This window comes from Canis lupus, chromosome 15 (assembly GCF_048164855.1).
Source record: "Canis lupus baileyi chromosome 15, mCanLup2.hap1, whole genome shotgun sequence".
NCBI lineage: Eukaryota > Metazoa > Chordata > Mammalia > Carnivora > Canidae > Canis > Canis lupus.
This window is the reverse complement of record NC_132852.1, coordinates 47,035,141-47,052,570: the sequence shown is the minus strand read 5'-3', so window position 1 is coordinate 47,052,570 and position 17,430 is coordinate 47,035,141. Positions and strand designations below refer to the sequence as shown.

Genomic DNA, 17,430 nt, shown 5'->3' with positions numbered 1-17,430 from the left:
GGGCTACCCAGGACAAAGTGCAGAGCTTGGTGGAGTGGTCCAGCCCAGACACCTGTCCCCTGGTGAGGGTTAAGCTGAGGAATCCAAGATTTCCTAGTGCAGCGGTTGCTGGGAGTGAAGAGTGTGGCCAGGGTGTGCAGAAGGAGACCTTAGGCCCAACTCTCCTTGGGGCAAGGGATGTCACCTCTGGGCTTGCTTTTCCCATCCAGCAAAGGGGTGGGGAGCTTCCCACCCTTTCCAAGCTCCTTCGAATGAACCAAGGGGTGGAAAGTATCTATAAATGAAAATGTGACACTTGTCCAAAGTTTTGTTAGCAGTCAGTTTCATCTCTTGCCTTCGGATCGGGTAATGGGGGACCCCAGGCCCTGGAGGGCTCTTGAATCTTGGAGTCAGGGCCGAGGAGTGTGGGTGGTGCTCTCTCCTCTAAAGGGAGATGGTGAACAGGGACTAGGGACATGGATGCCACAGGTGAGGGACAGGCATAGGGGCAGGGAAGTGGGATGGGGCATTCTCACAGAGGGATGACCACTGGACCCAGTGGAGGCAGGGGTCTGGGAAGCAGGTGCCTCTGAGACTGGCCTGGGCTTAAATCATGGACCTCTGGGAGGTGGGCAGCTGCCCCTGCTGTCCGTGGACGTGGTTCCCAGAGGATGCTGGTGGAAGCAACCTGATGTCACTAAATGGAACTCTTCTTACCTGGGCAGCCCTGAGGTACAGGTCTTCTAATGTGGGAGGCAGGCAGGGGGTGAAGGCAATGCGCTGACCTAAAAATAATTTGTCTTGCACTTTGTGAGTGTTTTCCAGAGTCCTTTCACACTGCTCCCCCACCCCTTGTTTGATAGAATAATTCTACACATGGAATAAGTGTTATTATGTTCCAAATAATAATAGTTTCTGTGGAATGATGGCCCACCCTTTCTCCTTGCTCCTCTGACCCCTCTCTGAGGACCGAGGGCCACAGCATCTGGGAGACTGAGGTCTGAAGGCACTGGAGTAGAAAAGGGGGAGTGGGCGGGGCTTGGAAAAAGAGCCACAGTGGGAGGTGCCTGGGACACCTGATCCAGTGCTGAGTGAGATCTGCAGAAGCCAAGAGAAATGAGCGTTCTTGAGGAGCAGGCTGGGTGAGGGGAGAGGAAGGTGGGTGGAGGGCCTGGGGGGGGTGAGGAGGCATGCCTCTGCTGGGGCGAGGGATGGAGGTGGGCCTCTAGGCGGTGGAGGCGGCACCTCCCTAGTCTGAGCTGGGACCTCTGGGCCTGCTTGTCTGTCTGGGCCCTGAGGGCCGTAAAGAATGGGAAGCAGGTCTCCTGGGGCCCTGGCAGCAGCTGCTCTGTGTTTCTGATAACATTTTAAAGCCACTGGTTTATTGTGTCATCCTTGCTCATAAACTGTGGATGAGAGGAAGTTGGGAGGTCTGATGTGTCCAGGGGCTTGATACCTGGAGAGAGCCGACTATACAGAGGCCAACCAGGACAACCCCAGGGAGCAGGCCTTGTACTGGAGTGACATTTGTAGGACTGGCCTTGGGGGAAAACCTGGTGGCTTTGGAACGGGTCCTGGGAGACAGAGGATACACTGCCTCCCTCCCCTTGAGGAAGCTGAGGCTTTGAGGCTCTGGCCAGCAGAAGGATCCAAGGCTTCTAGCCCAGCCCTGCTTTCCTTACCACTGTCTGCTCCTGCCCGGTTAGGCGCCAGCACCCAGCCCAGGGGAGCCTCTCTTCCCCACCAAGCCTTCTCCAGGGCTGTTGAGTGTCTAGTGCCCTGCATACGAGGAGTCATGTACGGCCTTGAGATAGTCCCCACAGAAAAATTTGTGCATACCTATCAAGCCCACTCACATCGGGGAGCAGAGTTTGGGGTGACCATGTAGGCTCTGGGGGTCTCTGGAGATGCTGAAGCAGCTGGAGGAGTAAAGGCTTAGGAAGAGTGAGTAGCCCTGCGAGAGGCCCTTTGGAGAGGGCTGAGGAAATGGGGAGTGGGAGAGAGAGACCCTGCTGGTTTGTAGGCTTCGGGAGGTGCAGTGTGCTGCATATTTGTCTTCTCCAGGGCTCAAGACAAACCTGTGGGGTAGGCCTTTCCAGTCTCCTTCACCTTAGGAACCCGACGCCCAAAGGTAAAGTGACTTGCCAAGGACTGACTAATGGCTTAGAACTCGGGGACCTGATTCCCAGCCTAGGCGCGACCTGGGCCTGATGTGAGGGGCAGCCTTTGGGAGCAGGCTTGGCTGAGGGGCCAGCCCTGTGGGGCTCAGGTTCCCAGGGGAAGGGATCTGCTGCTTCCTCATGGCTAGAGCAGAGCCCAGGTCTCAGTCTGCCCCTGGCTTTCTGCGCCTGGCCACCCTCTGCCCCACCAGCTCCAGCCCTGGCTGGCCTCGAGCCACCCCTCCCCCAGCACAGGGGACCTAACCGGTGACTGGCCCCTACTGGCTTCCTGAGGTCCCGTTCTTGGAGCAGTGGGCAGCTGGGAGCATCGTGAACGTGTGCAGTTACCTGGGTCATGCAGAGATCCACACTTCCACTTCCCTGAGCGCGCTGTATAGTGTTGGTATTTATGTGGTTTGTGCGACACATGCCGGTTTCTGTGGGTTTGTTTGCAGGTGTATCTGGGAGTTTCTAGAGATCTCAGTTTCTTCGTACTTTGCATATAGATTTGCAGCTGTTCTCTTATGTATGAGCATCTCTGTATTTTTGCACTTTTGCACTTAGGTGTGTCAGATGTTGGATACGATTGCTCCTGGATGTGTGCATGAGTGCATTTAGCGTTTACGTCATTTTCTTCTCTGATGCCTGTGATTGCATATTGCGTTCTTTAACTGCAATTGGATTCCCAGGCAGAAAACAGCATCACCTTGTCCCAAGATAGTTGTCATCAGTGATCGAGGACTGGGGCCATAGGAACCCTCTTTTCATGCCTCCATTGATTCATCCATCCATCCGTTCATCCATTCGCTTACTCATTCATTCACTGTACAGGCACACTTTGGAGGTAGTCAGGTTTGTTTCCAGATCCCTGCATTAAAGCAAATATTGCGATAAAGCAAATCAAGTGAAGTGTTTGGTTTCTTGGTGCGTACCAGAGTTACGTTTACACCATACAGTAGTCTACTGTGTGCTCAACAGCAATATGTCTAACACGACAATGTACATGCCTTCATTAAAAAATACTTTAATGCTGAAACATGGCAACTATCATCTGGGCTGTCAGCAAGAGTATTCCAACCTGGCCACGTGTTAGGGCAGGTTGTAATCACTGATCACAGATTACCATAACAAATATAATAATAAAGAAAATGTTTGAAATATCACAAGAATTACCCATTTGTGACATGGACACGAAGTGAGCACATGCTGTTGGAAGAAAATTGTGCAAGTAGACTTGCTCAGCACAGATTGGTCACAAACCTTCAGTTTGTAAAAAAAAAAAAGAATAAAAAAAAAATATCTGCAAAGTGAAGAAAGCAAAGTGCACTGTAGGGCAGTGTGCCTGCAACTGGGGCCCTGCTGCTTTCCTCCTGGACCTTACGGTCCAATGCCGCGCCATCCACTGGAGCTTCATTGACAGAGGCATGCTTTCTGCTGTCCTGACAGTAGCTCGAGCTACTTGAGGCTGTTGAGCACTTGAAATGTAGCTAGTGTGATTGAGAAACTGAATTTAAAATTTAATTTATGTAGATTTGAATAATCACATGTGGGTATGGAAGCCAGGTGCCTGAAAATGAAGGATATGGGTAGGGTAGGGGGCTTGGTGAGTCCTGTACTTTCTTCTAGGAGGCAACATGGTCTGTGAGAAGGGCAGGCTGACCTCAGTTTGGTTCTGGCTCTAGGATTCACTAACTGAGTGACTTTGAGCAAATGACTTAACTTCTCAGATCCTAATTGGTTGTGAAGGATGAAATGGGTGATGCCTGCTAAGTGTTGGGTGCGCAGTGGTGCTCAGAGCCAGTGGCTCTCTCCTTGTCCATACTGGAGTCTTGGCCAAGCACCCCTTCTTTCTATGGCTAGATCAACATCAAGATCTCAGGGAACTATAAAAAAAAAAAAAAAAGATCTCAGGGAAGTCTCCCAGGCCCCCCAGTAAAATGAGGTTAGGAGAGATATAACCTCTGCCCCTAGGTAGTGCTCTTTGAGAATCCCCCCAGGGTGGAGGCTGGCTGGAGCCTGAGCAGGGCCACCGCCTTGCGAATGCTGTTCTGGCCACCATCTTGGGTCTTCCTTGAGCATCTGACCTGTGTGAGCCAGCATGGTGGGTCAGGGCAAGGACATGAGACATGGTGCCTGCCCCCAGGAAACAGGATCTCCCAGGGAAAGAAAGCTGGGAGTGGGCCAGGCAGGTTGGAGCATGTGGGGCGAGGGAGGCTGGGCAGGTGGGCTGTGCACTGTAAACCAGATGGGGTCAGATGGGGTCAGACCGGCTGAGAGGTGGGAAAGATGTGGTTAATAGAAAGATAGGCCATTCAGGGAGCATGGTAGCCTCGAGATCCTGGCGAAGGGGGTTAGCTTGTGTGGAGGGGGCGCTTTGGGAAGAGGCCCCCCCGGCCCGCAGTTTCCTCTGGGGGCAGGGGCTTGTTGGCCTAGGGGAGCAGTGGTGAGTGGTGAGGAGCTGGGTGTGGCCCTGGTGGGAGCTTACCACTGAGGAGGGCCTGGGAGCTAGGCCTTCACCTGGGGTTTGGGGAGATGCCACCCCTCCAAGCTCCAGCTCCTGGTGTGGCTCATCCCTGCTCCAGCAGTGACAAAGGACGGGTGAGGTGCCATCCATTAGCTCCCCCTTCCCTGCCTGAGGTCTGATCTGTGAAGATGGCTTGGCTGGTGGAGAAGTCCCAGGGGCCTGAGGTTGGGAGGATGTGGAGAGATGGGGGCCATGTCCCTGTGCTGCCCCTCCCATCTATGGCCTTTCTCTTCACCCCAGCTGCTCTCTGTGCCTCTCCCTGCCCCCAGGATTCTGCTGAGAGCAAAGCCCCTTTGTTACCTTCCCCTGCCCCCAAACCTCACCACCTGCTGTAGGGCACAATCCGTGCTTTGTGTGGTCTGGCAGTTGTCATGCAGCTGCCCCCCTACCCCCACCCCCAGAGGCCTCTCATTGAGGGCCCGCCTCCAGCTGCAGCCTGACCCAGTGTGGGCAGGGCCGGGCCCAGAGCCAGGTGCCGGAAGAGGAAGTGACCAGGGCCTTGTCCCCAGACCCATCACTCCATAGAACTTCCTGGGCAGGGAGGGGGCAGGTCACGGAAACCCCTGCATGACAGGTCAGGCAGGTAGCCTTCAGAGAGTACATGTGGGCCTGGAGGTGGATTGGCCCTGTTGGCCTGCAGGCCAGGCCAGGTTGGGTGAGCCACGTGTTAGGGCAGGTGGGTGAGAGGAGGGTAAGAAGGAGCAGACAGAGCAGCAGAGCAGGGCAGAGGCAGAAGAGGAAAGGTTAGAGAAGGTGCGGCTTTCTCAGGGTTTTACCTGCAGGACACCTGCTGGCCCGTTTTTTAGCCATTGCCCCTGAGCACACTGTTGGAGGTGGGCCCTCAGGACATGGGGGTCTGCCCCTCATCCTTTCCCCTGCCCTCTTTTTTCTTACTCCTTCCCCTTGGGCCCATGAGAGCCCCCTGCTTTCCTTTTTTTTTTTTTTTTTTTAATTTTTATTTATTCATGAGAGGCACACAGAGAGAGAGGAAGGCAGAGACACAGGCAGAGGGAGAAGCAGGCTCCGTGCCGGGAGCCTGACGTGGGACTCGATCCTGGGTCTCCAGGATCACACTCCGGACTGAAGGCAGTGCTAAACCACTGAGCCACCGGGGCTGCCCAGTCCCCTGCTTTCCCTTCCTACTCCTGTGCTTACCTGGACCACACCTGAACCCTGGCGTGGCTGGGACAAAAGTACCCAGGGACACAGGAGCTGCTCTGGTAGCTCACTAAATTATTCACTGAGAATTGAAGCCTTTCTGCCACCAGAGGTGACTTTTAGGCCCTAATACCCCTTGGAAGACAGAATGGATCCAGTAAGACCTATATGATGGGGCTCAGAGGCCCCTTGCTGTGTTGTGTAGGGGTTTCGTGAATAAGGCCAGGGTCCTACCCAGTGTCCTTGTCCTGAATTGTGGCCTGGGTCTCTGCTCCCTCTGAGTTTTCCCAAAGGCGGCCTCCCCTTCTCCAGTCCTCTGAGCCTCTTTAGGAGGACATTGTATCTCCCATGGGTGACAGGCTTCCCCCTGGTGTGGGACACACAGTCACCTGGAGGGAAGAGGTGGTGCTAAGGCAGGCATCCATCGGACCCTGCCCTGTCCCTACCTCCCACCCCCCCCGCCTTCCACCCCCCACCTTCTTCTTCCTGTTTGCTTTATCTCTGCACCACAGTAGGTTTTAGTGTCTTTAAGAAGCCACAGTAGGGGTGCATAGCAGACCCTTGTTGGGGAAAAAGAATTAAAATCTCCTGCCAACTCAGAAAAGCTCCCCACAAAAGGAGGGAGAAAAAGAGAAGTTGTTTTTTTTTTAATCGAATAAGCATTAATGCAGAAAGAGATACACGTCCCAGGCAATCGGCTCAGAAATGAGGAAAGCAGGAAGAGACCTCCCCCTGTTACACAGCCCAGCAGACCAGCCCGCTACTCACGCTACTCACGGGCTCTCCAGGTACAGCCTGACCAGGCATCAGGCAAGAGGACTTCCCTGGTGCCACTCTTGGCCACCCATCATTCATCCTAAATCCACCTGGCGATCAGGTAGCACGAAGAGGCGAGGGGCAAGCAGAGGTCTGGGGGAGAGTGCCCCATGCCCCATACAGAAGGGCAGCCAGTAAAGCCTGGGCCCCCCAGCAGCATCTCCTGTCCCTGACAATGAGCCAGTTAGGAAGTTTCCAAAACCTTGAGCATTAAAAAAAAGAAAGAAGAGACGAGCCCCAGATTGGTGAAGTCTTTTTTTTTTTTTTTTTAAGATTTTATTTATTTATTCATGAGAGACACACAGAGGCAGAGACAGAGGCAGAGAGAGAAGCAGGCTTCCTATAGGGAGCCTGATGCAGGACTCAATCCCAGGACCCCGGGATCACGACCTGAGCCAAAGGCAGACGCTCAACCACTGAGCCACCCAGGTGCCCCCAGTTTGGTGAAGTCCTTAACAGGTACCCTAGCTGATTTATGTGTAGTCTGGCATGGGGCAGGGATGGGAGGGGATTTTGAAGGAGAGGGACCCATGGTGCTGGAGGGCCATTTCTGCCTTCCATGGTGGCTTCATGGCCCCTCAAGGCGGGGGGGTCTCCAGGCTTAGCTGAGTTTCCTGTGTGGCATCTGTCACTCCCCCTGCCACACACACACACTGCTAAGATTGAGCCAGTGGGCCTGAGCCTCTGGTCTGGGAGTCAGGAGACCTGGGGCCGCCCCTGGCGGCCACCATGCAGCCGCCTTGGTGACTTGGGCCACGTTAGGGGCCCTCTCTGGCCTCAGTTTCCTCCTCATAAAATGGGAATAATGCCTGTTTTGCCTGCCTAGTAGCTATGTGTGCAATTTTTAAAAAGCCCTGCACTCTCCACTGAGGTCACAGACAGAGAAGTTCTTGAAAAAGAGGGACCACATTCTGTGAAGTCACAGGAGAGTGGGGAGTCCCATTTGGTCCTTGTCCCAATGGCCAGCTCTCCTTCCTGTGCCCCCTTGCCCGCAGATGGCAGGGCAGGAACAGGTACCCAGGAGGCCTCTGTGGATGGAGCTTGGCCCCACTGGTAGGAGCACAGGTAAGGGAGTGACCGTACAGGTGGGAGCCCACCGCGGCCTCCTCCACCAGGCCGTCTTCCCGCCCTGCCCTGTCCTGCTCAAGTGTGAGCTGCTATGCTCACCCATAGTATATGGGCTGGAGGAGTATTACAGAGCAGGAAGGTCCTCCAAAGAATGCAAAGAACGACCAGGTGAGGGGATGTGCTCACACCCACCCTGTGTGTGAGCTTCCCAGGCAAGAGGGAGGGTGAGGTGTTTGCTGACCGCTGGGGTGCTGGCGGTCACGCTGATCTAACATTGAAAACCAGCTCACCGGGTAAGACGATCCCTGCTAGGTTTTGATCAGGAAAGTGCCTTCAGGGCAGCCCTGGTGGCTCAGTGGTTTAGCGCTGCCTGCAGCTCTGGGTATGATCCTGGAGACTCCGGATCGAGTCCCACGTCGGGCTCCCTGCATGGAGCCTGCTTCTCCCTCTGCCTGTGTCTTTGCCCCTCTCTCTGTGTCTCTTTGAATGGATAAATAAAATCTTAAAAAAAAAAAAAAAAAAAAAGGAAAGTGCCTTCCGTTTGGTCCATGAAGACTTCCTGAGGTCACTTAGGGTTCATGGGGCGGCTCGGCAGTCTTGGTGTCTGCTGGGCGGGCGCTGCTGTTAGCGGAAGTCCTGTGCTCTCTGCTGAAGCCCCCCACGGATCCCCGAGCACCCCCAGCCTCCTCACAAGCCCGCGATGCGGTGGGGTGGGGGCGGTTAGCCTCCCTGCTGCAGAATGAACGGCTCTGGTCCTGGGAGACGGGACAGGGCCCATCCCTGGGAACGCTGTCCCTTGGCTCAGCTACTTGGCTCAGCTCAGCTTCTTTGCCTCCCCTCCCCTCCTCGCTTCTCCAGAGGCCTTGCCCCCTGGATCCCAGGGCCCCAACCCTCCCAGGATAATCATCACGATGAACCTAAGATGGAGACAAAAATCAGGCAGTTGGGTAATAAAGGAATGAAGCACCCAGCTCAGATGGGTGGTGTGGTCCACGGATACTGCACATCCTGGGTCCATGCGGACCCCACTTCTGGCCTGGCTCCCCACCACTGCCATGTCACTTTGAAGGCGGGGAGCCCCCAGGGTGTGTGTGTATGTGAGAGAGAGAGAGAGAGAGAGAGAGAGATATGCTGACGTTACCATAATTACAGTAAAACCAAGGTCGAATGGCTCCGGATGTTTTAGCAGAAGGAACCTTTCCCAGGTCAACCTGTAAGGAGGAGCCTAGTTCAGGTATGAGAGGCAGTTGGCCAGGGCCCTCTCCCCACCTCGGGCAGCTTCTCAGGTACCCTGGGATCTTAGGGAAGACCTTACTCCTGGGTCTTAAGAACACTGGCTTTGACCCTGGAGGACGGAGGCACTGGGGGGCTGGGGACAGCTCCGGGCACCCCGTAGGCTCCCAGCACCGGCTGGCCAGGGGTGCAGAGGAACTCTTTCTGGGTGGCAGAACTGTTGAGATAATTAAAGCTTACCTCTTTTAAGCACCCTTTAATTTCTATTTATTTTATGTGTTTTTCTTATTGTGGTGAAATATACATAACAGGAAATATACCATTTCTTTTTTTTTTTTTTTGAAAGATTTTATTTATTTATTTGACAGAGAGAGCACAAGCAGGAGGAGTGGCAGGCAGAGACGGAGAGCGGGAGGGAGAAGCAGGGAGCCTGATCCCGATCCTGGGGCTCAATCCTGGGACCCTGGGATCATGACCTGAGCCGAAGGCACTTATACCTGACTGAGCCGCCCAGGCGCCCCCACACCTGAGTAGATTTTAGATTCGCTCCTGACTGCTAGTTTGGACACCTAGTCCCATTACATACTTCAGCTGGCCAACATTTTAGCGCATCCACAGAGACCCTCTAATAGTCAAGTAAACTAGTTACTATTGGGTATTCAATTCCTGCCAATATGCAATTTAAGTCTCCAATTTCATCTTCCAATTACGACTCCTGCTAAAATGATTTCTCATAACCAAGCACCTGGGGGTGGGGTGCTTCCAGGGTTGTTTTGCCAAGAGGAAAACGGGCCCCTCACAGGTACTTTCTGAGTCCCTACCCTCCCACCCCATCCCGTGGTCACCACATCCGTTTCCGTGTCCTCTTAATGGCCATTGAGGCTGTGAGTGAGGCAGGGCTCTTTGGCCCTAGAACCAAAGGCCACCAGATTCTAAGTGAGGTTTTTGTTTAAAAAAAATTAAATGTTTTAGGGCCACCTGCGCAGCTCGGTCCTGGGATTGAGCTCTGTGTCAGGCTCCCTGCTCAGTGGAAAGCCTGCTTCTCCCTTTCCTCCTTGCTCACTATTTCTTTCTCTCAAATAAATAAATACAAATCTTTAAAAAAAATAAAGATTTTTAAGATCCTAATATTTGAATATTGTCATAAAAATTCAAAGAACGCAGATAAAGTGAGGGTCCCCTTTGACTTCTCCCCTCTAGTCCTTGGATTGTCTGCATCATCTATAGGGTGCCCACTGTCATGCTTTGCCCCAGATCCTCCCGGATTGTGCATATTTGTACATAGAGAGGTATAGTTGTAGTTTTCATAAATTGGGTCAGACGACTGACTGATCATTGTTTTTCAATTTGGTTTTTGTTTTATCTTAAAATGTTTTGACAATCTTCACATCAGCGTATAGACGGCTCTTAGCTAAGCATTTTTTTAAGTTGCCGCATACTCTTCCATATTCTGAAGGGAGTGATCATTTTGTGTGACTATTACTGACAGGTAATGAGATTGTTCTCCAGCGTTTGCTAATTACCAATAGCTCTGCAGTAAATATTTGTGGACATTCCTCTGTACGCTCCTATGTATTTATTAGGATGAACACCCAGAGTGAAACTGTTGGGTAGAGAAAGTAGAGGTTCTGCTACATTTATAATTTTATTTTTTCTTTTTTTTAATAAATCAACAAATCTTTATTAAACATACATTTATAATTTTAATAAGCATTGTCAAATTGTTCTCCAAGAAGTCTGACTTCCTGCCTCAGCTTGCGCCTGCACACACACACACACACACACACACACACACACACAGGTGCATTTGTTCTCCTAGGTAGTTTCCAGGTGCTGCAAACATCTGTGTGCAGGTTTCTGTACAGACAGAAGTTTTCAATCTTTTGGGAAAATACTCAGGGGAGGGAGTGATGATTGGGCCCTAAGAGTACGTTTCATTTTGTTGGAAACTGCCAAACTGTCCTCCAAAGTGGCTGTACTGCTCTGCAGCCCCCACAGCAGTGAATGAGAGTTCCTGGGGCTCCTTGTCCTCACCAGCATTCGGTGTTGGTGGCATTGTGGGTTTTGCTTGTTCTCATAGGTGTGCAGTGCTAGTATTTCAGCTTTCCATTTTGTCTAAGCCAAATTCTTCCTTGCTCATTTTTAGAATTTTCTGGATGATTTATGCACATCAGAAATTTTATAATTCAGTGAATTAGGATTACACTGAATTTAAGCATTGTTTTGGAGTGAAGAGCTTCCTTCCTTCTCATCTAGGAGTATGATGTATCTGCCCTTTTAGTTACATTTTCTTTATCCTTTCAATAACGTTTAATAGTTTCCTTTATATAAGTTTTGTATGTGTATCTGGCCTGTGTATCAAGCCCATTATTTTATTAAAGGTACAAATTTTTATTTGTTTTTGTATCTGGCAAACTTGCTGAAACTTTTTTTTTTAAGATTTATTTATTTGATGGGGAGGGGCAGGGAGGAGGGGCAGAGGGAGTGAGAAAAATCCTGAAGCAGACTCCCTGCTGAGTGCAGAGCCTGATGCAGGGCTCCATCCCTGCACCCTGAGATCATGACCTGAGGCGGAATCAAGAGTAGCAGCTTAACCAACTGAGCCACCCAGGCACCCTGTCGAAACTCTTATTTCTAATATTTTGTCAGTATATTCTCTTGTACATTCTGTGTTAATAGTTATCAGCAAATGACGCTTTTCCCTTCCAATATTTATATATATTTTTCTTTTCTCCCCCTCTGCTTTGGCTAGTTCCTCAAGGACAATGTTGAAGAGTGGCAGTGATGGTGAGCATCATCTTGTTCCTAACCTGAACGGTATTCCAATCCCATGCCTTTGGTTATAAGATAACTGCAGGTTCTAGAATAGCTTCTTTGTCTGCCTAAGAGTATTTCCTATATGCCTGGTTTACCGAGAGCTTCCTTCCCCCTCTCTCCATCCCTTCTTCCTCCTCTCCCTCCAGAAATGATGTTGGACTTTATCATATGAGACTTTTTACATGTATTGAGATTATGTAAGGTTTTTTCCTGTTTAGAAAGTCAGTATTATGAGCTATATTGAGCCATCTTTGCTGGGAAGATCCCAGCAAGGTCATGCTATGTTGTTCTTTTGATGCCGATGAACTTGCTTTGCCAATATTTTTTGCTTGTTTTTGGTGTCTGCTTTCAAACTCTAAACCTATAATTTCCTGCCTGCCCTTGTCTTGTTGACTCTGGATCATGCTAGCTTGTGGGCTGTCTCCCCTCCCAGTCACTGTCATAGTTTATGTAAGCTGCGGACAACCCTTCCCTTGAAATTTTAGTAGAACCTGTTTTTACAGTTGCCCATTTTTGAGGTAGAACGCTAGCTTTCTGTTCTGTCTCTTTTAGGACATTTTTTTAAAATCTTTTGAGTTCGTTTTGTTAATTTATTTTGTCTCACAGAATCATCCATTATATATAGATTTTTCAAAATGATACATTTATGCATTAATTAGGATTTTAGGATTTTCAGAATCCTTTTTATTTCTCTCTGTTCCCTTTACCCTGTGGTCTCTGCTTTTGTCTATTAGTTCCTTCCTCCTACTTCCCTTGGGTTTGTTTATTTATTTTTATTTATTTATTTACTCATGAGAGAGTAAGAGACACAGAGGCAGAGACACAAGCAGAGGGAGAAGCAGGCTCCCTGTGGGGAGCCTGGTGCAGGACTCTATCCCAGGACCCCAGGATCTTGACCTGAGCTAAATGTAGATGCTCAACCACTGAGCCACCCAGGTGCCCCCCTTGGGTTTATTTTGTTGTCTTTTTATTGTCAGAACTTACTTAGAATTTCTCCTTTTTGTTCATAGCTGTTTTATTTCACCTACTTTTTGCTGAATATAAACTTTTGGTTGGAGTATAACACAGAAGTGCACAGATCACAAGTTCTTACAAATTCTTAAAAAGTGAACATATGGGCAGCCCCGGTGGCGCAGCGGTTTAGCGCCGTCTGCAGCCCGGGTTGTGATCCTGGAGATCCGGGATCTAGTCCCACGTCGGGCTTCTTGCATGGAGCCTGCTTCTCCCTCTGCCTGTGTCTCTGCCTCTCTCTGAATGAATAAATAAATAAATCTTTAAAAAAAAAAAAATAAAGTGAACATGTGCATGAAGCCAGCACCCAGATGAAGAGAAAGAACAATGGGGCGCCTGGGTGGCTCTGTCCCTTAAGCTTCCGATTCTTGATTTCACCGGGGTCATGATCTCAGGGTCATAAGATGGAGCCCTGTGTCTGGCTCCGTGGAGCCTACTTAAAATTCTGTCTCTGGCTCTCCCTCTGTCCCCATCCTCCCCCACTCAGGCCTTCTTCCCATCGCAGTGCCTCCATAGGCCAGGAGTTATCCTGCCTTCTAACTCATCCATTAGTTTTGCCAGCTTTTGACCTTCATGTAAGTGGGATCCTACAGTCTGTGTGTAGTGTCTGTAGCAGACTTCTTCCATCATGGCTTCTGTCCATGCACAAGAGGGACCAAGCACTCCTATAGCATACTTTCTTGTTCTTGGTTCTGTTGAAGAAAGGTGAAGTTGCCAAACAGCCAAGGTCCAAGAAGGTGAGATGTGCAGGCACCATGGCTGTTGCCACCAAGAGCCTGGTGGTGAAGTGGACCTTGGTCACCCCACCACTGAGGGACTGGGTGTGCACTCACTTAGCAAGCTCCCAGCACATGGCTCCTCTTAGAATGAAACACTTTGAGGCTTGGCCATTTTCTGCTTGTTCCCTGGGTGGGAAGACCTTCGCTGCATCTCTGGGCCTCCAGGTGCAGAAGGCAGGGCAGGAGGGGTGGCCTCCAAACAGCCTCTCTTCCTTTCTTGCACTTCTTCTCCATATCCCAACCTGCCTTTATCTTACTGGCCTTTCTACCTTCCCTGCCCTCCTGCCTCCTGCCTCCAGTCCTCTTACACGCTTCCTTCTGCATCCTTTCCACCTGCCGCGTTTTCTATGCTCTGCCCTCCCAGCATTTCTTCCTCTCCAACTCCCCCCCCCCACCCCCCACCCCCGGCCCTGCAGTGAGTGACTCTCCTTGTCCTCTCTCCCTTTGCCTCTGGCAGGAGATGGGCCGGTGATGAAGATCAAGCAAGAGAAGCCAGACTGGCTGCTGCAGACACTGGTGCCTCAGGCTGTGCTTTCCGAGAAGGATAAGGAAAACATTTTCCAGCAGCATCTGGCCCTGGCACCATGCCAGACCATGGGGAAGCCCCGAGCCTTGGGGGGACAGGAGGAGACCGGGGGCCCAAGGTGGGCTCCTCCCACTGAGCCGGCCAGGGGTCTGGCAGGCCGGGCTCTTTCTGCTGGCGAGGGTCACTTTGTATGCCTGGACTGCGGGAAGAGGTTCAGCTGGTGGTCGTCCCTGAAGATCCACCAGCGCACCCACACCGGGGAGAAGCCGTACCTGTGCGGCAAGTGCGGGAAGAGCTTTAGCCAGAAGCCCAACCTGGCGCGCCACCAGCGTCACCACACGGGCGAGCGGCCCTTCTGCTGCCCAGAGTGCGCGAGGCGCTTTAGCCAGAAGCAGCACCTGCTCAAGCATCAGAAGACCCACTCGCGGCCCGCCACCCACTCGTGCCCCGAGTGCGCGCGCTGCTTCCGCCACCAGGTGGGCCTCCGCATCCACCAGCGTGCGCACGCCCGGGACCGCCAGGGCGCCCGCGCTGGGCTGCAGGAGTTGCTGCGGGACGCCGCCACCCGCCGGAGCTGTCGCCTGCGGCCTGGGCCGCCGCGGGGTCGCCCCGAGTGGGCTTGGTTGGGGCTCTGCCAGGGCTGGTGGCGCCAGGCGGGGCCCCGGGCCGCAACCGCTGCCGCCGCGGCCGCCACCACCCCCGCGGGTCCTGGCGAGCAGCGCCAGTTCATCTGCAACGAGTGCGGCAAGAGCTTCACGTGGTGGTCGTCCCTGAACATCCACCAGCGCATCCACACGGGCGAGCGCCCCTACCCGTGCCCCGAGTGCGGCCGCCGCTTCAGCCAGAAGCCGAACCTGACGCGACACCTGCGCAATCACACGGGCGAGCGGCCGCACCCCTGCCTGCACTGCGGCCGCAGCTTCCGCCAGAAGCAGCACCTGCTCAAGCACCAGCGCACGCACTTGCCGGGCGCCCAGGCGGCGCGCTGCCCCAGCTGCGGCCAGAGCTGCCCGAGCCGCGCAGCGCTGCGGGCCCACCAGCGCGCGCACGCCGCCCCCGCCGCCCCCGCCGCCGAGCCCCAGCGCCCCGGGCAGGCCGCGCGAGATGCGGCGCCACGCTCCGAGCCACAGGCCGAGGCACCCCCGGGCCTGTCGGCGCAGCCTCAGGACCCCCAGCCGGCCCGGGGCCTGGGGGGTGTGCCGTGGGGGCGGGCGCGGGCGGGCCTGGGGGGGCCCGGCGAGCCCCGCCAGTTCATCTGCAACGAGTGCGGCAAGAGCTTCTCTTGGTGGTCGGCGCTCACCATCCACCAGCGCATCCACACGGGCGAGCGGCCCTATCCGTGCCCCGAGTGCGGCCGCCGCTTCAGCCAGAAGCCCAACCTGACGCGGCATCGGCGCAACCACACGGGCGAGCGGCCCTACCTGTGCACCGTGTGCGGCCGCGGCTTTAGCCAGAAGCAGCACCTGCTCAAGCACCAGCGTGTGCACCGGGGGGCCCTGGCGCCCACCCCCAGCGCCAAGGACCAGGCGCTTTAGCGTGCCCGACCCCGGGCAGACTCGTGGGGGGGGGGGCGGGAGGGGATGGTGGGGGTGTGTGTGGCCTGAATGGGGGTTTCTGCAACCCCTGGGGGTCAAACCCTGGGAACAGGTGATATCCCCAAGGCCCCCAAGGCTAGAGAACAGAATTCTAGAAGCCTCCCAAAGGGGACAGGTAAAGGCCCCAGGGTGGGCCAAGGGAGGAGGTAAGATGAAAGAGCCCTCACTCTGGAGCTTGCCTGTGCCCAAGGGGCCTTGGGACCCGGGAGCGCAGTCTTCAGGCCCCGAGTGAGGGGGCTGCCAGGCTCCGGGAAGGGCTTCCCTGTGTGAAGTGGCCCAGGGGCTGGACTGAGCATCTGTGGCAGCAGCCTGTCAGGGGGCAGGCTGCGGGATGGCCAGATAACATACTCAGCCATAGAAGGACAGAAGCCAGCCAGTGGCTGAGGAGGGGCAGGCCTAGTCCCAGAGCCCACACTTATTGGCCCTTCAGTGTGTATCTTTGGAGGGAGTGAACAGTTCCCTGGTCCTTCCCGACGTGACTGCCCCCAAAGCCAGGGGTGCAGTCATGGTGGATGGGGCCTTAGGATTGGTGTGTGTGTGTGGTGGTCTGACTGGGGTACAAGAGGGGTGGTGGCAGCTGAGGTGTGGTAGCTTGGGGAGGGGCCTGCAGCAGGACACAACCACGTGTGCTGCTCCTACTTAGCGGTCCTGGGCATCCCCATGGCCGGCACCAACTTGGGCCTTTATCAATGCCAGTGTCACAGAAGAGAAAAATGAAGGATTGACTGTCTCACGTGGTCTCATTGTCCTTTGTCAGCCGCCCTTTTGGAACTCCAGGTCTGTGTGTGCTCTGGAACATCCAGCTGCTCCTCCACCCCGGGACCAGGATGGAGAGCTTTGGCCACGAGCATAGCAACTCCCCGTGCCTAGTCCTTGCTGGGGCTGGACAGCAGTATTCCCTTGCCCTCTCCAAATCAATATATCTCCCCACTTATCCTCCTCAAACTCTACCCCGTCCCCCAGAGGTCCCTTCCAAAGCAAGGTGCTGGGGCCTTGGCACTGACAGAAGGACCCAGGGCTCCAGCCTGGGCCTGTGGCCTTGGTTGGTGTCCTCCTATAGGAGGGCAGGGAATTGCAGAGAGGTGGGTGTTGGGGTACTAGAGTTGGACAGCTGGAGGTGGGAGCAAAATGAGGGGGGCCTCCTTCTGGGCCTGCTAACTTCTCCAGGAGCTGCCGGATTTCACCTGGCTTCTGGTCACCACTTTCTCAGATTCTGTTGCCTTCCTTTCATCTGGCAGGGGCCCTAATTATTGTAGCATCACAGAAAAACCTATGGAGGTGATCCAGTTTACCTGGGTAACACAGCGCCAGGAATAGTGCTCAGCCATGCTGCCCACCCCTTGTCCAGGTCTTCCATCAGGACCCCTGCTGTGAACTCTCCCACTGGGCAATCTGTGCCCCGTTGTTGCCACCTATGGGAGGGTCCAGCGGGGTTTTTCTAGGCCCTAGGTGCTCTCCTACCTTCCTGGAATGCCTGCCCCCTCCCATAACTCCTCTCCCAGGCTGCCCTGCTCACAGAGGCCAAGTGCCCTGGATCTCAGCAAAACCCACTTTGAGCATGGGCCCTTTGCTCATGCCCTTTCCATGTTACCACTTAGCAAAGCCTGAGACCAACTCAAGCAAGCCCGCCTCCTCCAGGAAGACATCCCAGAGTACCACTCCTGCGTTGGAAAGCTGCTGTCTACAAGGGCGGACCTGCCAGACCCTGGGGCCCTGTGGGATCAGATGCCCGAGAGGTGGTACAGGCAAACACAAGATCTGTCAG

At 53.8% G+C, this 17,430-nt stretch overlaps 2 protein-coding genes across 12 annotated transcripts in view; both read left to right on the top strand.

Annotated features, from left to right (window-relative positions):
- Window positions 1-15,644, top strand: part of ZNF775 (zinc finger protein 775) — a 26,931-nt gene extending 11,287 nt beyond the window's left edge. For 3 of the 11 annotated variants that reach the window (XM_072777039.1, XM_072777037.1, XM_072777038.1), the window contains 2 exons: window positions 11,690-11,724; window positions 14,002-15,644. In XM_072777039.1, coding sequence (XP_072633140.1) covers window positions 11,703-11,724; window positions 14,002-15,605 — 1,626 coding nt within the window. In that variant the 5' untranslated portion in view covers window positions 11,690-11,702 and the 3' untranslated portion in view covers window positions 15,606-15,644. Of the gene's footprint in view, window positions 1-1,112; window positions 1,138-2,043; window positions 2,111-7,556; window positions 7,702-11,689; window positions 11,725-14,001 lie in introns of those variants that run through there. The other 8 variants (XM_072777040.1, XM_072777041.1, XM_072777046.1 and 5 more) reach the window with 6 other exon arrangements.
- The window catches only part of LOC140605073 (uncharacterized), a 28,730-nt gene continuing 26,941 nt past the window's right edge, over window positions 15,642-17,430 (top strand). Inside the window, exon 1 of the mRNA XM_072777057.1 lies at window positions 15,642-17,430. The gene's annotated coding sequence lies outside the window, so the exon portion shown is untranslated.